Source organism: Oncorhynchus mykiss, chromosome 29 (genome assembly GCF_057628025.1).
Source record: "Oncorhynchus mykiss isolate SJ-2025 chromosome 29, ASM5762802v1, whole genome shotgun sequence".
NCBI classification, from domain to species: domain Eukaryota; kingdom Metazoa; phylum Chordata; class Actinopteri; order Salmoniformes; family Salmonidae; genus Oncorhynchus; species Oncorhynchus mykiss.
In genome coordinates this window covers 6,215,001-6,235,214 of record NC_143050.1, presented here as the reverse complement: position 1 = coordinate 6,235,214, position 20,214 = coordinate 6,215,001, and the positions used below count along the sequence as shown (strand labels likewise).

Genomic DNA, 20,214 nt, shown 5'->3' with positions numbered 1-20,214 from the left:
GGAGGAGAGATGGTTAGAGACAGGGAGGAGAGATGGTTAGAGACAGGGAGGAGAGAGGATGGAGAGATGGTTAGAGACAGGGAGGAGAGAGGATGGTGAGATGGTTAGAGACAGGGAGGAGAGAGGATGGAGAGATGGTTAAAGACAGGGAGGAGAAAGGATGGAGAGATGGTTAGAGACAGGGAGGAGAGGATGGAGAGATGGTTAGAGACAGGGAGGAGAGATGGTTAGAGACAGGAGGGAGAGAGGATTGTGAGATGGTTAGAGACAGGGAGGAGAGAGGATGGTGAGATGGTTAGCGACAGGGAGGGGAGAGGATGGAGAGATGGTTAGAGAAAGGGAGGAGAGATGGTTAGAGACAGGGAGGAGAGAGGATGGTGAGATGGTTAGAGACAGGGAGGAGAGAGGATGGTGAGATGGTTAGAGACAGGGAGGAGAGAGAATGGAGAGATGGTTAGAGACAGGGAGGAGAGATGGTTAGAGACAGGGAGGAGAGAGGATGGTGAGATGGTTAGAGCCAGGGAGGAGAGAGGATGGTGAGATGGTTAGAGACAGGGAGGATAGAGGATGGTGAGATGGTTAGAGAGAGGGAGGAGAGAGGATGGAGAGATGGTTAGAGACAGGGAGGAGAGACGATGGAGAGATGGTTAGAGACAGGGAGGAGAGATGGTTAGAGACAGGGAGGAGAGAGGATGGTGAGATGGTTAGAGACAGGGAGGAGAGAGGATGGTGAGATGGTTAGAGACAGGGAGGATAGAGGATGGTGAGATGGTTAGAGACAGGGAGGACAGAGGATGGAGAGATGGTTAGAGACAGGGAGGAGAGGATGGAGAGATGGTTAGAGACAGGGAGGAGAGGATGGAGAGATAGAGACAGGGAGGAGAGACGATGGAGAGATGGTTAGAGACAGGGAGGAGAGATGATGGAGAGATGGTTAGAGACAGGGAGGAGAGAGAATGGAGAGATGGTTAGAGACAGGGAGGAGAGGATGGAGAGATAGAGACAGGGAGGGGAGACGATGGAGAGATGGTTAGAGACCGGGAGGAGAGATGGTTAGAGACAGGGAGGAGAGATGGTTAGAGACAGGGAGGAGAGAGGATGGAGAGATGGTTAGAGACAGGGAGGAGAGAGGATGGTGAGATGGTTAGAGACAGGGAGGAGAGAGGATGGAGAGATGGTTAAAGACAGGGAGGAGAAAGGATGGAGAGATGGTTAGAGACAGGGAGGAGAGGATGGAGAGATGGTTAGAGACAGGGAGGAGAGAGGATGGTGAGATGCTTAGAGACAGGGAGGAGAGAGGATGGAGAGATGGTTAGAGACAGGGAGGAGAGAGGATGGAGAGATGGTTAGAGACAGGGAGGAGAGATGGTTAGAGACAGGGAGGAGAGATGGTTAGAGACAGGGAGGAGAGAGGATGGAGAGATGGTTAGAGACAGGGAGGAGAGAGGATGGTGAGATGGTTAGAGACAGGGAGGAGAGAGGATGGAGAGATGGTTAAAGACAGGGAGGAGAAAGGATGGAGAGATGGTTAGAGACAGGGAGGAGAGGATGGAGAGATGGTTAGAGACAGGGAGGAGAGATGGTTAGAGACAGGAGGGAGAGAGGATTGTGAGATGGTTAGAGACAGGGAGGAGAGAGGATGGTGAGATGGTTAGCGACAGGGAGGGGAGAGGATGGAGAGATGGTTAGAGAAAGGGAGGAGAGATGGTTAGAGACAGGGAGGAGAGAGGATGGTGAGATGGTTAGAGACAGGGAGGAGAGAGGATGGTGAGATGGTTAGAGACAGGGAGGAGAGAGAATGGAGAGATGGTTAGAGACAGGGAGGAGAGATGGTTAGAGACAGGGAGGAGAGAGGATGGTGAGATGGTTAGAGCCAGGGAGGAGAGAGGATGGTGAGATGGTTAGAGACAGGGAGGATAGAGGATGGTGAGATGGTTAGAGAGAGGGAGGAGAGAGGATGGAGAGATGGTTAGAGACAGGGAGGAGAGACGATGGAGAGATGGTTAGAGACAGGGAGGAGAGATGGTTAGAGACAGGGAGGAGAGAGGATGGTGAGATGGTTAGAGACAGGGAGGAGAGAGGATGGTGAGATGGTTAGAGACAGGGAGGATAGAGGATGGTGAGATGGTTAGAGACAGGGAGGACAGAGGATGGAGAGATGGTTAGAGACAGGGAGGAGAGGATGGAGAGATGGTTAGAGACAGGGAGGAGAGGATGGAGAGATAGAGACAGGGAGGAGAGACGATGGAGAGATGGTTAGAGACAGGGAGGAGAGATGATGGAGAGATGGTTAGAGACAGGGAGGAGAGAGAATGGAGAGATGGTTAGAGACAGGGAGGAGAGGATGGAGAGATAGAGACAGGGAGGGGAGACGATGGAGAGATGGTTAGAGACCGGGAGGAAAGGATGGAGAGATAGAGACAGGGAGGAGAGACGATGGAGAGATGGTTAGAGACCGGGAGGAGAGGATGGAGAGATGGTTAGAGACAGGGAGGAGAGACGATGGAGAGATGGTTAGAGACAGGGAGGAGAGATGGTTAGAGACAGGGAGGAGAGACGATGGAGAGATGGTTAGAGACCGGGAGGAGAGACAATGGAGAGATGGTTAGAGATAGGGAGGAGAGACAATGGAGAGATGGTTAGAGACAGGGAGGAGAGGATGGAGAGATGGTTAGAGACAGGGAGGAGAGGATGGAGAGATGGTTAGAGACAGGGAGGAGAGGATGGAGAGATGGTTAGAGACAGGGAGGAGAGGATGGAGAGATGGTTAGAGACAGGGAGGAGAGGATGGAGAGATGGTTAGAGACAGGGAGGAGAGGATGGAGAGATAGAGACAGGGAGGAGAGACGATGGAGAGATGGTTAGAGACAGGGAGGAGAGATGATGGAGAGATGGTTAGAGACAGGGAGGAGAGAGAATGGAGAGATGGTTAGAGACAGGGAGGAGAGGATGGAGAGATAGAGACAGGGAGGAGAGACGATGGAGAGATGGTTAGAGACCGGGAGGAGAGACAATGGAGAGATGGTTAGAGACCGTGAGGAAAGGATGGAGAGATAGAGACAGGGAGGAGAGACGATGGAGAGATGGTTAGAGACCGGGAGGAGAGGATGGAGAGATGGTTAGAGACAGGGAGGAGAGACGATGGAGAGATGGTTAGAGACAGGGAGGAGAGATGGTTAGAGACAGGGAGGAGAGACGATGGAGAGATGGTTAGAGACCGGGAGGAGAGACAATGGAGAGATGGTTAGAGATAGGGAGGAGAGACAATGGAGAGATGGTTAGAGACAGGGAGGAGAGGATGGAGAGATGGTTAGAGACAGGGAGGAGAGGATGGAGAGAGGGTTAGAGACAGGGAGGAGAGGATGGAGAGATGGTTAGAGACAGGGAGGAGAGGATGGAGAGATGGTTAGAGACAGGGAGGAGAGAGGATGGAGAGATGGTTAGAGACAGGGAGGAGAGGATGGAGAGATGGTTAGAGACCGTGAGGAGAGAGTGTAGAGATGCAGGGAGGAGAGGATGGAAGTTTGCCTTACTGCTATCAGCCCATAGAAATGCATTAAATAACAGATGTATGCCTCCCGGGTGGCGCAATGGTCTAGGGCACTGCATCGCAGCGCTAGCTGTGCCACCAGAGACTCTGGGTTCGTGCCCAGACTCTGTTGCGACCGGGAGGTCCGTGGGGCGACGCACAATTGGCCTAGCGTCGTCCGGGTTAGGGAGGGTTTGGCCGGTAGGGATATCCTTGTCTCATCGCACACCAGCGAATCATGTGGTGGGCCGGGCGCAGTGCACGCTAGCCAAGGTCGCCAGGTGCACGGTGTTTCCTCCAACACATTGGTGCGGCTGGCTTCCGGGTTGGATGCGCGCTGTGTTAAGAAGCAGTGTGGCTTGGTTGGGTTGTGTTTCGGAGGACACGTGGCTTTCGACCTTCGTCTCCCCAGCTCGTACGGGAGTTGTAGCGATGAGTCAAGATAGTAATTACTAACAATTGGATACCACGAAATTGGGGAGAAAAGGGGGTAAAAATATATATATTTAGAAAAGAAAAAAAATAATAACAGATTTATACATGTAAACACAGATAGTCAAGCCCAAAAAACAATCTAAAGGAAGGGGTCTAGCTTTAAGGGGTGTGTCTAGGGGTGTGTCTAGCTTTAAGGGGTGTGTCTAGCCTAAAAGAGGTGTGTCTGACCCATAGTGTGTGTGTCTGACCCGGAGAGGGTGTGTCTGTAGCCTAGAGGGTGTTTTGTCTAGCTTTAAGGGGTGTGTCTAGCCCACAGGGGGTGTGTCTGGCCCATCGAAGGTGTGTCTGTAGCCTAAAGGGGGGGTGTCTGACCCATAGTGGGTGTGTCTGGGCCAGAGATGGTGTGCCTGTAGCCTAGAGGGTGTGTGTCTAGCCTAAAGTGGGTGTGTCTGACCCATTGTGGGTGTGTCTGTAGCCTAGAGGGTGTGTGTCTAGCCTAAAGGGGGTGTGTTTGACCCATTGAGGGTGTGTCTGGCCCAGAGAGGTTGTGTCTGTAGCCTAGAAGGTGTGTGTCTAGCTTTAAGGGGTGTGTCTGACCTTCTGCTTTGCACTGTATATGTTCTCCAGGTCATTGATGAGGGCTGTCTTCCTGAGCTGTAGCGCCCTCTCCAGCTCCTCGAAGGTACTGCTGATCTCTGTCACCGCCTCGTTCTTCCTGTCTGTCAGCTGCTTGGAGATCTCCCCTACCAGCTCTATAGCTGCTGTTAGCTGGGGCAGTCTATAGGGAGGGGGAGAGGAGGGAGGAGGAGGAGGGTGGAGGAGAAAATAGAAAGGAGGGAGAGCAGAGGGAGGAGGAGGAGGAGGAGAGAGAGGAGGGAGGTGGAGAAAAAAGAAAGGGAGAGTGGAGGGAGGAGGTAAGAGGAGGGAGGAGAGGAGGGAGGAGGAGAGGGGAGAGAGGAGGAGAAAAGGAGGGGAGGAGGAGGAGAGGAGGAGAAGAGAGGTGAAGGAGAGAGGGAGAGGAGAGGAGAGGAGAGGAGAGGAGAGGAGAGGAGAGGAGAGAAGGGAAGATAGGAGGAGAGGAGAGAGATTGCAGTGCATTCCAATGTTCCTTCCTCTGACATCCTTCAGCTTTGATAGGGAGGTGAGGAATGGAGGAAATGATGAAGCAAGAGTTTAATGGCTAGTAAAGACACAGCCCTCAACTGAGCATATAGCTATGTATGAGTATATACTGTAGGTACGTCTGATCATATCGGTACATCTGAGTATATAGTTTATAGGTATATCTGCGTATATAGGTATATCTGAGCATATACAGTAGGGAGAACAAGTATTTGATACACTGCAGGTTTTCCTATTTACAAAGCATGTAGAGGTCTGTAATTTGTATCATAGGTACACTTCAACTGTGAGAGACGGAATCTAAAACAAAAATCCAGAAAATCACATGGTATGATTTTTAAATTAATAATTAGCATTTTATTGCATGAGATAAGTATTTGATCACCTACCAACCAGTAAGAATTCCGGCTCTCACAGACCTGTTAGTTTTTCTTTAAGAAGCCCTCCTGTTCTCCACTCATTACCTGTATTAACTGCACCTGTTTGAACTCGTTACCTGTATAAAAGACACCTGTCCACACACTCAATCAAACAGACTCCAACCTCTCCACAATGGCCAAGACCAGAGAGCTGTGTAAGGACATCAGGGTTAAATTGTAGACCTGCACAAGGCTGGGATGGGCTACAGGACAATTGGCAAGCAGCTTGGTGAGAGGGCAACAACTGTTGGCGAAATTACTAGAAAGTGGAAGAAGTTCAAGATGACGGTCAATTACCCTCGGTCTGGGGCTCCATGCAAGATCTCACCTCGTGGGGCATCAATGATTATGAGGAAGGTGAGGGATAAGCCCAGAATTACACGGCAGGACCTGGTCAATGACCTGAAGAGAGCTGGGACCACAGTCTCAAAGAAAACCATTAGTAACACACTACGCCGTCATGGATTAAAATCCTGCAGCGCACACAAGGTCCCCCTGCTCAAGCCAGCGCATGTCCAGGCCCGTCTGAAGTTTGCCAATGAACATCTGAATGATCCAGAGGAGGAATGGGAGAAGGTCATGTGGTCTGATGAGACAAAAATAGAGCTTTTTGGTCTAAACTCCACTCGCCGTGTTTGGAGGAAGAAGAAGGATGAGTACAACCCGAGTACAACCCCAAGAACACCATTCCAACCGTAAAGCATGGAGGTGGAAACATCATTCTCTGGGGATGCTTTTCTGCAAAGGGGACAGGACGACTGCACCGTATTGAGGGGAGGATGGATGGGGCCATGTATCGCGAGATCTTGGCCAACAACCTCCTTCCCTCATTAAGAGCATTGAAGATGGGTCGTGGCTGGGTCTTCCAGCATGACAATGACCCGAAACACACAGCCAGGGCAACTAAGGAGTGGCTCCGTAAGAAGCACCTCAAGGTCCTGGAGTGGCCTAGCCAGTCTCCAGACCTGAACCCAATAGAAAATCTTTGGAGGGAGCTGAAAGTCCGTATTGCCCAGCGACAGCCCCGAAACCTGAAGGATCTGGAGAAGGTCTGTAGGGAGGAGTGGGCCAAAATCCCTGCTGCAGTGTGTGTAAACCTGGTCATGAACTACAGGAAACATATGATCTCTGTAATTGCAAACAAAGGTTTCTGTAGCAAATATTAAGTTCTGCTTTTCTGATGTATCAAATACTTATGTCATGCAATGAAATGCAAATGAATTACTTAAAAATCATACAATGTGATTTTCTGGATTTTGTTTTAGATTCCGTCTCTCACAGTTGAAGACCTATAAACTCAGATATACCTATAAACTATATATTCAGATATACCTACAGTGGGGAGAACAAGTATTTGATACACTGCCGATTTTGCAGGTTTTGCTACTTACAAAGCATGTAGAGGTCTGTAAATTGTATCATAGGTACAGGTGTATCTAAGTATATAGTATGTAGATATGTCTGAGTATATAGTTCATAGGGATATCTGCGTATATAGGTATATCTGAGTATATCTGCATATATAGGTATATATTAATATATAGTTTATAGGTATATCTGAATATATAGATGTATATCTAAGTATGTAGGTATATCTGAGTATATCTGCGTATATAGGTATATCTGAGTATATAGGTATCTGAGTACATAGTATAACTGAGTATATAGTATATAGGTTTTTCTGAGTATATAGGTATATCTGAGTATATAGGTATATGTAAGTATATAGTATATCTGAGCATATAGGTATATCTGAGTGTATATAGGTATATATACGGTAAGATAATGAATCTGAGAATTGTTTTTTAAAGTTCCGAAACCTCCTTGGTTTGAATGGTAGCAATTTTTATCTTTGTATTATGTTTGTATTATGTGAATGAATTGGGGTATTTAGAGTACAGTGAGGGGAAAAAAGTATTTGATCCCCTGCTGATTTTGTACGTTTGCCCACTGACAAAGAAATGATCAGTCTATCATTTTAATGGCAGGTGAATTTGAACAGTGAGAGACAGAATAACAACAAAAAAATCCAGAAAAACGCATGTCAAAAATGTTATAAATTGATTTGCATTTTAATGAGGGAAATAAGTATTTGAAAGATTTTTGGCTCCCAGGTGTCTTTTATACAGGTAACGAGCTGAGATTAGGAGCACACTCTTAAAGGGAGTGCTCCTAATCTCAGTTTGTTACCTGTATACAAGACACCTGTCCACAGAAGCAATCAATCAATCCGATTCCAAACTCTCCACCATGGCCAAGACCAAAGAGCTCTCCAAGGATGTCAGGGACAAGATTGTAGACCTACACAAGGCTGGAATGGGCTACAAGACCATCGCCAAGCAGCTTGGTGAGAAGGTGACAACAGGTGGTGCGATTATTCGCAAATGGAAGAAACACAAAAGAACTGTCGATCTCCCTCGGTCTGGGGCTCCATGCAAGATCTCACCTCGTGGAGTTGCAAGGATCATGAGAACGGTGAGGAATCAGCCCAGAACTACACGGGAGGATCTTGTCAATGATCTCAAGGCAGCTGGGACCATAGTCACCAAGAAAACAATTGGTAACACACTATGCCGTGAAGAACTGAAATCCTGCAGCGCCCGCAAGGTCCCCCTGCTCAAGAAAGCACATATACATGCCCGTCTGAAGTTTGCCAATTAACATCTGAATGATTCAGAGGACAACTGGGTGAAAGTGTTGTGGTCAGATGAGACCAAAATGGAGCTCTTTGGTATCAACTCAACTTGCCGTGTTTGGAGGAGGAGGAATGATGCCTATGACCCCAAGATCCCCACCGTCAAACATGGAGGTGGAAACATTATGCTTTGGGGGTGTTTTTCTATTAAGGGGGCAGGACAACTTCACTGCATCAAAGGGACGATGGACGGGGTCATGTACCGTCAAATCTTGGGTGAGAACCTCCTTTCTTCAGCCAGGACATTGAAAATGGGTCGTGGATGGGTATTCCAGCATGACAATGACCTAAAACACGCGGCCAAGGCAACAAAGGAGTGGCTCAAGAAGAAGCACATTAAGGTCCTGAAGTGGGCTAGCCAGTCTCCAGACCTTAATCCCATAGAAAATCTGTGGAGGGAGCTGAAGGTTCGAGTTGCCAAACATTAGCCTCGAAACCTTAATGACTTGGAGAAGATCTGCAAAGAGGAGGGGGACAAAATCCCTCCTGAGATGTGTGCCAACCTGGTGGCCAACTACAAGAAACGTCTGACCTCTGTGATTGCCAACAAGGGTTTTGCCACCAAGTACTAAGTCCTGTTTTGCAGAACAGATACTTATTTGCCTAATTAAAATGCAAATCAATTTATAACATTTTTGACATGCGTTTTTCTGGATTTTGTTGTTGTTATTCTGTCTCTCACTGTTCAAATAAACCTAACATTAAAATTATAGACTGATAATTTCTTTGTCAGTGGGCAAATGTACAAAATCAGCAGGGGATCAAATAGTTTTTTCCCTTACTGTACATTTAAACTCAGTTTTTCACAATTTCTGACATTTAATCCACGTAAAATCCCCTGTTTTAGGTCATTTAGGATCGCCACTTTATTTTAAGAATGTGAAATGTCAGAATAATAGTGGAGAGTGATTTATTTCAGCTTTTATTTCTTCCATCACATTCCCAGTGGGTCAGAAGTTTACATACACTCAATGAGTATTTGGTAGCATTGCCTTTAAATTGTTTAACTTCGGTCAAACATTTCGGGTAGCCTTCCACAAGCTGTAGGTAGAGAACACGGTGACAAAAATGCAGACGGACCCTCATAGTCCCAAGCTCTTGAACAATACAAAACTCATGGATGCAGCTATTTATGTCAAATTGTTGTGTACTCCACGTTTAGCCCTGGTTGTCCTAAAACTAAATTGGTAGAACACTTCAACGTGAGTCTAAATATGAGGGCAGATCCAGAAGATCAACAACAGTATTGAATGTCAGCTTTGCTGTGGGAAATCTGGTTGCAATGGAGTTAAGGTCAACGATATCATGAATTTGATCCAGTAGGACATCCAGGCTGTATCACATTCGGCCGTGATTGGGAGTCCCATAAAGGCGGCGCCCAATTGGCCCGGCGTGGTCCGGGTTTAGCCCGGGGTAGGCAGTCATTGTAAATAAGAATTTTGTTCTTAACTGACTTGCATAGTTAAATAAAAGTTTAAATAAAAAAATAACATTAAAAACAATTCAAACATAAACCTGGTTGTCTCTGCCAGGAGGCTGACACTTGGCCGCAAGTGGGTCTTCCAGCAAGACGATAACCCCAAGAACACACACAAATCCACAAAGAAATTAGTTAATTGGCCACAAAATCAAGATTTTGCAATGGCCGTCTGTCCCCCGGACTTGAACCCATTTGAAAACCTGTGGTTTGAATGGAAGAGGGCAGTCCATAAGCACAGACTGGATGATATCAAGGATCTGGAAAGATTCTGTATGGAGGAATGTTCTTAGATCCCTCCCAATGTGTTCTCCAATCTCATTATTTATTTATTTATTTAAAGTCTCAAGTGTCGTAATCCTGGATTTCCCTTATAAATCAGGGTTAGGGTCAGGTTGAGGGTCAGGGTTATAGTTAGGATCAAGTTGAGGGTCAGGGTTAGAGTGAGTGTACCTATTGCGTATGGCGTCTAGCTGTGTCTTCAGTTGGGTTTTGTGCTGCTCCAGGACATCCCTCAGAGGGACGGTCACATGCTCTCTGTGCTCTCCCTTTGTACATTCCAGACACATGGCGGTCTCACACGACTCGCAGTAGAACTCCATCACCTGCAGGGGGAGACAAACACCACACTGCACCATTTGTGTCCCAAGCACTTTAAGAAGTCCTGAACAGTCATTCTGATTCCCATGTAAAATAGCCTTTTCGACTACCAAAACCATCACCCATAACATTTTTGTTTCCGCTAGAAAAATGCTCAGAATTTTAGCAAATTTATTTTTTCTCTCATGTCAAACTACTGGGAAGTCTGAAAAGACAATGAGTGGTGCGGAGAACTCACCTTGACTAGCAGTTCTTTGAAAATGCCTACGTCAAGCAACATGGACTCAGTGGGCAGTGTTGCGTCTCAAACAAATTGTGCTGTTACGCAAAGAAACTCAAACAACGTTGGACATTACATGCGACATCCAATCCTGTCATGGTTTCACAAATTATTTGTGAATTGTCAGCAACGTTTTTTTTTCAAGCTAGCTAGCTAGCTAGTTCATCTTGGACAATTTTAGTTGAAAATGGACAGGGAGAAGTCTGGGTACACTTCATACATTAAATATACTGACTAACAGACCATTTTTGTTCATATAGCGTGACTGTCAATCATGAGAGGAAGTTTGCATGAATCTTCTGTTCGGCATGTCTCTTGATGTAATGACATCACAACTGCGTCTGAGTTTTGGGCAACCCTTCCCCTGCGTGTGTTCCATACTAGCTAAAGATCTTTCTAGCAAGTAACTAGCTAAACCCAGACACAGGTGAAAGAGGAAACCTATGAGAATCTTTCCCTAAAGACGCCCCGCATATTAGGTTTGATTTGCTCCTAGCAGGCAGAGCAAATGTCTGTGCCTCGCATACCCACTTAAAAAACCCTTTGCTTGGAAAATGAGAAAAAAAGGAAATATTACACTTTGTCCCTCTTGAGACGCCGTAGCAACAACATAGCCAGTATACACTTCCTCAAAATAGTCCAAATTCATCTAAGATAAATCAAGAAATCTGTAATTAAGTTTAATTTTTGCGTGTTTTACTTTGGGTTTTATTCACTGGCTTCAAACAGCTGAAAATACAATAGTTTTCCTCATGGAAAATATATTTTACAGCAGTTTAGATGGTATAATGATTCTCTACACTACACTTGCTTGTTTGTAACAATCTAAAATTAGACGAACTATAAGAATTTTAGTAAACAGGAAATGGCAGAGTGATTTCTGCATAGTGCACCTTTTAAATGAGGTTATTAAATTAGGAGTTTAAGACGTTACCATTGGTGGGTTAAAATGAGAGGCATTTTGTGATGTCACAAAATATACGCGTCTCCTTAATTCAAGTGTTTGGGTAAGGGGACGAGTAACTTTATGATCAAACTGTATCAGTGTAGGAGCAACAGCCATTTTCCATAGTTTGGTCATAGTTTCATCCAAATATCATCAAATGTTCCAGTATAATATTTTACAGGTCCCACTTCCAAATCATGGAAGACATTATTTTGACTGAGTGGAAACCTTTAAGACATTATACTGGGGCCAGACATACTCATCACGATTATACATCATAATACATTATACCTGCATCATAATGCATTATAGCTGCATTATACCTGCATCATAATGCATTATACCTGCATCATAATGCATTATACCTGCATCATAATGCATTATAGCTGCATTATACCTGCATCATAATGTATTATACCTGCATCATAATGTATTATACCTGCATCATAATGTATTATACCTGCATCATAATGTATTATACCTGCATCATAATGTATTATACCTGCATCATAATGTATTATACCTGCATCATAATGTATTATACCTGCATCATAATGTATTATACCTGCATCATAATGTATTATACCTGCATCATAATGCATTATACCTGCATTATACCTGCATCATAATGTATTATACCTGCATCATAATGTATTATACCTGCATCATAATGCATTATACCTGCATTATACCTGCATCATAATGTATTATACCTGCATCATAATGTATTATACCTGCATCATAATGCATTATACCTGCATTATACCTGTATCATAATGTATTATACCTGCATTATACCTGCATTATAATGTATTATACCTGCATTATACCTGCATTATAATGTATTATACCTGAATCATAATGTATTATACCTGCATTATACCTGCATTATAATGTATTATACCTGCATCATAATGTATTATATCTGCATCATAATGTATTATACCTGCATCATAATGTATTATATCTGCATCATAATGTATTATACCTGCATTATACCTGCATTATAATGCATTATATCTGCATCATAATGCATTATACCTGCATCATAATGTATTATACCTGCATCATAATGCATTATACCTGCATCATAATGTATTATACCTGCATTATACCTGCATCATAATGTATTATACCTGCATTATACCTGCATCATAATGTATTATACCTGCATCATAATGTATTATACCTGCATCATAATGTATTATACCTGCATCATAATGTATTATACCTGCATTATACCTGCATCATAATGCATTATACCTGCATCATAATGTATTATACCTGCATCATAATGTATTATACCTGCATCATAATGTATTATACCTGCATCATAATGCATTATACCTGCATCATAATGCATTATACCTGCATCATAATGTATTATACCTGCATCATAATGTATTATACCTGCATTATACCTGCATCATAATGTATTATACCTGCATCATAATGTATTATATCTGCATCATAATGTATTATACCTGCATCATAATGTATTATACCTGCATCATAATGTATTATACCTGCATCATAATGTATTATACCTGCATCATAATGTATTATACCTGCATCATAATGTATTATACCTGCATTATACCTGCATCATAATGCATTATATCTGCATCATAATGCATTATACCTGTATCATAATGTATTATACCTGCATCATAATGCATTATACCTGCATTATAATGTATTATACCTGTATCATAATGTATTATACCTGCATTATACCTGCATCATAATGCATTATATCTGCATCATAATGCATTATACCTGTATCATAATGTATTATACCTGTATCATAATGTATTATACCTGCATTATACCTGCATTATACCTGTATCATAATGTATTATATCTGCATCATAATGCATTATACCTGTATCATAATGTATTATACCTGCATCATAATGCATTATACCTGCATTATACCTGCATCATAATGCATTATACCTGCTTTATACCTGCATCATAATGTATTATACCTGTATCATAATGCATTATACCTGCATTATACCTGTATCATAATGTATTATACCTGCATTATACCTGCATCATAATGTATTATACCTGCATCATAATGTATTATACCTGCATCATAATGTATTATACCTGCATTATACCTGCATCATAATGCATCATAATGCATTATACCTGTATCATAATGTATTATACCTGCATTATACCTGCATCATAATGCATTATACCTGCATCATAATGCATTATACCTGTATCATAATGTATTATACCTGCATTATACCTGCATCATAATGCATTATACCTGCATTATACCTGCATCATAATGCATTATACCTGCATTATACCTGTATCATAATGTATTATACCTGCATTATACCTGCATCATAATGCATTATACCTGCATCATAATGCATTATACCTGTATCATAATGTATTATACCTGCATTATACCTGTATCATAATGTATTATACCTGCATCATAATGCATTATACCTGCATTATACCTGCATCATAATGCATTATACCTGCATTATACCTGCATCATAATGCATTATACCTGCATTATACCTGTATCATAATGTATTATACCTGCATTATACCTGCATCATAATGCATTATACCTGCATCATAATGCATTATACCTGTATCATAATGTATTATACCTGCATTATACCTGTATCATAATGTATTATACCTGCATCATAATGCATTATACCTGCATTATACCTGCATCATAATGCATTATACCTGCATTATACCTGTATCATAATGTATTATACCTGCATTATACCTGCATCATAATGCATTATACCTGCATCGTAATGCATTATACCTGCATTATACCTGCATCATAATGCATTATATCTGTATCATAATGCATTATACCTGCATTATACCTGCATCATAATGCATTATATCTGTATCATAATGCATTATACCTGCATTATACCTGCATCATAATGCATTATACCTGCATCATAATGTATTATACCTGCATCATAATGCATTATACCTGCATCATAATGTATTATACCTGCATTATAGTAGAGGGGTATTAGTGGTAGTAGAGGGGCATTAGTGGTAGTAGAGGGGTATTAGTGGTAGTAGGGGGTAGTAGAGGGGTATTAGTGGTAGTAGAGGGGTATTAGTGGCAGTAGAGGGGTATTAGTGGTAGTAGAGGGGTATTAGTGGCAGTAGAGGGGTATTAGTGGCAGTAGAGGGGTATTAGTGGTAGTAGGGGGTAGTAGAGGGGTATTAGTGGTTGTAGTGGTTCTACTCTTCCTGCGGTCGACACAAAACATGAAACATGAAACATAATACAGAACTACAGCAATTTACAAAAGGCACGCGTAGCCTACATATCAGTACATACACACAAACTGTCTAGGTCCAATAGGGGAGAGTCGTTGTGCCATGAGATGTTGCTTTATCTGTTTTTTTAAACCAGGTTTGATGTTCACTTGAGCAATATGAGATGGAGGGGAGTTCCATGCACTAATGGCTCTATGTAATACTGTACGCTTTCTTGAATATGTTCTCAATTTTGCGACTTTGAAAAGACCCCTGGTTTCATATCTGTTTGCATGTGTGTGTGTGTCAGAGCTGTGTGTAAGTGGACTAAGCAAACAATTTAAAACACTTTATTAATGAAGTAGTGCAGTCAGTCTCTCATCAACTCTTAGCCAAGAGAGACTGGCATGCATGGTATTGATGTTAGCCCTCTGAAAACAGCAAAGAGCAAGGCGTGCTGCTCTGTTCTCGGCCAGCTGCAGTTTAACTAGGTCTTTCCTTGCAGCTCCACACCACACGACTGGACAATAATCAGGATAAAACAAAACTAGAGCAGGACTCGCTTTTTGGAGTGTGGTGTCAAAAAGCGGAGTGTGTATTTTTTACAGAGAGACCTCTCCCCATCTTTACAACCATTGAATCTACAGTTGAAGTCGGAAGATTACATACACCTTAGCCAAATACATTTAAACCCCGTTTTTCACAATTCCTGACATTTATTCCGAGTAACAATCCCCTGTTTTATGTCAGTTAGGATCACCACTTTATTTGAAGAATGTGAAATGTCAGAATAATAGTAGAGAGAATTATTTATTTCTTTCATCACATTCCCAGTGGGTCAGAAGTTTACATACACTCAATTGATATTTGGTAGCCTTGCCTTTAAATTGTTTAACTTGGGTCAAATATTTTGGATAGCCTTCCACACGATTCCCACAATGAATTGGGTGAATTTTTGCCCATTCCTCCTGACAGAGCTGGTGTAACTGAGTCAGGTTTGTAGGCCTCCTTGCTCGCACACGCTTTTTCAGTTCTGGCCACATGTTTTCCATAGGATGAGGTCAGGGCTTTGGGATGGCCACTCCAATTCCTTGACTTTGTTGTCCTTAAGCCATTTTCCCACAACTTTGGAAGTATTCTTGGGGTCATTGTCCATTTGGAAGACCCATTTGCGACCAAGCTTTAACTTCCTGACTGATGTCTTGAGATGTTGCTTCAATATATCCACATACTTTTCTTCCTCATGAAGCCATCTATTTTGTGAAGTGCACTAGTCCCTCCTGCAGCAAAGCATCACCACAACATGATGCTGCCACCCCTGTGCTTCACGGTTGGGATGGTGTTCTTCGGCTTGCAAGCATCCCCCTTTTTCCCTCAAACATAACAATGGTCATTATGGCCAAACAGTTCTATTTTTGTTTCATCAGACAAGAGGACATTTCTCCAAAAAGTACAGTCTTTGTCCCCATGTGCAGTTGTAAACCGTAGTCTGGCTTTTTTATGGCGGTTCATAGCAGTGGCTTCTTCCTTGCTGAGCGGCCTTTAATTAAGGTTATGTCGATATAGGGCTTGTTTTACTGTGGATATAGATACTTTTGTACCTGTTTCCTCCAGCATCTTCACAAGGTCCTTTGCTGTTGTTCTGGGATTGATTTGCACTTTTCGCACCAAAGTACGTTAATCTCTAAGAGACAGAACGCGTCTCCTTCCTGAGCGGTTTGACGGCTGCATGGTCCCATGGTGTTTATACTTGCATACTATTGTTTGTACAGATTCATGTGGTACCTTCAGGCGTTTGGAAATTGCTCCCAAGGATGAACCAGACTTGTGGAGGTCCACCATTTTTTTCTGAGGTCTTGGCTGATTTCTTTAGATTTTTCCATGATGTCAAGCAAAGAGGCACTGTTTTTGAAGGTAGGCCTTGAAATACATCCACAGGTACACCTCCAATTGACTCAAATTATGTCACTTAGCCTATCAGAAGTTTCTAAAGCCATGACATAATTTTCTGGAATTTTCCAAGCTGTTTAAAGGCACAGTCAACTTAGTGTATGTACAGTGAATTATAAGTGAAATAATCTGTCTGTAAACAATTGTTGGAAACATTACTTGTGTCCTGCACAATGTAGATGTCCTAACCGACTTGCCAAAACTATAGTTTGTCAACAAGAAATTTGTGGTGTGGTTGAAAACCAAGTTTTAATGACTCCAACCTAAGTGTATGTAAACTTCCGACTTCAACTGTATGTTTTGACCATGACAGTTTACAATCTAAGGTAACGCCAAGTAATTTAGTCTCCTCAACTTGTTCAACAGCCACACCATTCATTCCCAGATTCAGCTGAGGTCTAGAATTTAAGGAATAATTTGTACCGAATACAATGTTCTTAGTTTTAGAGATGTTTAGGGCCAGTTTATTACTGACCACCCACTCCAAAACAGGCAGAAACTCCTTGTTAAGGGTTTCAGCGACTTTATTAGCTGTGGTTGCTGATGAGTATATGGTTGAGTCATCAGCATACATGGACACACAGGCTTTGTTCAATGCCAGCGGTGGCAGGTCATTGGTAAAAATAGAAAAGAGTAGAGGGCCTCGAGAGCTACTCTGCGGTACACCACACTTTACATGTTTGACAATGGAGAAGCTTCCATTAAAGAAAACACTCTGAGTTCTATTGGATAGTTAGCTATGAATCCACGATATGGCTGAGGCAAAGCCATAACACATACGTTTCTCAACAACAGGTTATGGTCAATAATAGTAGTAGAGGGGTATTAGTGGTAGTATGGAGCTGTAGAGGGGTATTAGTGGTAGTATGGAGCTGTAGAGGGGTATTAGTGGTAGTACTGAGCAGTAGAAGGGTATTAGTGGTAGTATGGAGCTGTAGAGGGATATTAGTGGAAGTAGAGGGGTATTAGGGGTAGTAGGGGGGTATTACTGGAAGCAGAGGGGTATTAGTGGTAGTAGGGGGGTATTAGTGGTAGTAGAGGGGTATTAGTGGTAGTAGGGAGGTATTAGTGTTAGTAGAGGGGTATTAGGGGTAGTACTGGGCAGTAGAGGGGTATTGGTGGTAGTATGGAGCTGTAGAGGGGTATTAGTGGTAGTAGAGGGGTATTAGTGGTAGTAGGGATAGTAGAGGGGTATTAGTGGTAGTAGAGAGGTATTAGTGGTAGTAGAGGGGTATTAGTGGTAGTAGGGGGTATTAGTGGTAGTAGAGGGGTATTAGTGGTAGTAGGGGGTGGTAGAGGGGTATTTGAGGTAGTAGAGGGGTATTTGAGGTAGTAGGGGTAGTAGAGGGCTATTAGTGGTATTTGAGGTAGTAGAGGGGTATTAGTGGTAGTAGAGGGGTATTGGTGGTAGTAGAGGGGTATTGGTGGTAGTAGGGGGCAGGAGAGGGGTATTTGAGGTAGTTGGGGTAGTAGAGGGCTATTAGTGGTAGTAGAGGGGTATTGGTGGTAGTAGGGGTTAGTAGAGGGGTATTTGAGGTAGTTGGGGTAGTAGAGGGCTATTAGTTGTAGTTGGGGGTAGTAGAGGGGTATTAGTGGTAGTAGAGGGGTATTAGTGGTAGTAGAGGGTTATTGGTGGTAGTAGGGGCAGTAGAGGGGTATTTTAGGTAGTAGGGTGTAGTAGAGGGGTATTTGAGGTAGGTGGGGTAGTAGAGGGGTATTAGTGGTAGTTGGGGGAAGTAGAGGGGTATTTGAGGTAGTAGAGGGGTAGTGGAGGGGTATTAGTGTTAGTAGAGGGTAGTAAGAGGGGTATTAGTGGTAGTTGGGGGTAGTAGAGTGGTATTGGAGGTAGTTGGGGTAGTAGAGGGGTATTAGTGGTAGTAGGGGGTAGTAGAGGGGTATTTGAGGTAGTAGAGGGGTATTAGTGGTAGTTTGGGTAGTAGAGGGGTATTAATGGTAGTTGGGGGTAGTAGAGGGGTATTTGAGGTAGTTGGGGTAGTAGAGGGGTATTAGTGGTAGTAGGAGGTAGTAGAGGGGTATTTGAGGTAGTTGGGGTAGTAGGGGGTATTAGTGGTAGTAGAGGGGTATTAGTGGTAGTACTGGGCAGTAGAGGGGTATTAGTGGTAGTAGAGGGGTATTAGTGATTGTAGAGGGGTATTGGTGGTAGTAGGGGGCAGTAGAGAGGTATTTGAGGTAGTAGAGGGGTATTTGAGGTAGTAGAGGGGTATTTGAGGTAGTTGGGGTAGTAGAGGGGTATTAGTGGTAGTTGGGGGTAGTAGAGGGTTATCAGTGGTTGTAGGGGGTAGTAGAGGGGTATTAGTGGTAGTAGAGGGGTATCAGTGGTTGTAGGGGGTAGCAGAGGGGTATCAGTGGTTGTAGAGGGTAGTGGAGGGTAGTAAGAGGGGTATTAGTGGTAGTAGGGGGTAGTAAGAGGGGTATTAGTGGTAATAGAGGGGTATTAGTGGTAGTAGAGGGGTATTAGTGGTAGTAGAGGGGTATCAGTGGTTGTAGGGGTAGTAGAGGGGTATTGGTGGTTGTAGGGGGTAGTAGAGGGGTATCAGTGGTTGTAGTGGGTAGTTGAGGTGTATCAGTGGTTGTAGGGGGTAGTAGAGGGGTATCAGTGGTTGTAGGGGGTAGTAGAAGGGTGTCAGTGGTTGTAGGGGGTAGTAGAGGGGTATCAGTGTTTGTAGGGGTAGTAGAGGGGTATCAGTGGTTGTAGGGGGTAGTGGAGGGTAGTAGAGGGGTATTAGTGGTAGTAGGGGGGTATTAGTGGTTGTAGGGTAGTAGAGGGGTATCGGTGGTTGTAGGGGGTAGTAGAGGGGTATCAGTGGTTGTAGGGGGTAGTAGAGGGGTATTTGAGGTAGTAGAGGGGTATTTGAGGTAGTAGAGGGGTATTTGAGGTAGTTGGGGTAGTAGAGGGGTATTAGTGGTAGTTGGGGGTAGTAGAGGGTTATCAGTGGTTGTAGGGGGTAGTAGAGGGGTATTAGTGGTAGTAGAGGGGTATCAGTGGTTGTAGGGGGTAGTAGAGGGGTATCAGTGATTGTAGGGGGTAGTGGAGGGTAGTAAGAGGGGTATTAGTGGTAGTAGGGGGTAGTAAGAGGGGTATTAGTGGTAATAGAGGGGTATTAGTGGTAGTAGAGGGGTATTAGTGGTAGTAGAGGGGTATCAGTGGTTGTAGGGGTAGTAGAGGGGTATTGGTGGTTGTAGGGGGTAGTAGAGGGGTATCAGTGGTTGTAGTGGGTAGTTGAGGTGTATCAGTGGTTGTAGGGGGTAGTAGAGGGGTATCAGTGGTTGTAGGGGGTAGTAGAAGGGTGTCAGTGGTTGTAGGGGGTAGTAGAGGGGTATCAGTGGTTGTAGGGGTAGTAGAGGGGTATCAGTGGTTGTAGGGGGTAGTGGAGGGTAGTAGAGGGGTATTAGTGGTAGTAGGGGGGTATTAGTGGTTGTAGGGTAGTAGAGGGGTATCGGTGGTTGTAGGGGGTAGTAGAGGG

General features: G+C 43.7%; 1 protein-coding gene across 5 annotated transcripts in view; it reads right to left on the bottom strand.

Moving 5' to 3' along the window:
- The window catches only part of trim3b (tripartite motif containing 3b), a 137,019-nt gene that overhangs the window by 28,021 nt on the left and 88,784 nt on the right, over positions 1 to 20,214 (bottom strand). For all 5 annotated transcript variants that reach the window (XM_036967653.2, XM_036967651.2, XM_090226391.1 and 2 more), the window contains 2 exons: positions 10,131 to 10,282; positions 4,562 to 4,742 (listed from right to left, as the gene is read on the bottom strand). In XM_036967653.2, the coding sequence (XP_036823548.1) occupies positions 4,562 to 4,742; positions 10,131 to 10,282 (333 nt within the window). The remainder of the gene's footprint in view (positions 1 to 4,561; positions 4,743 to 10,130; positions 10,283 to 20,214) is intronic.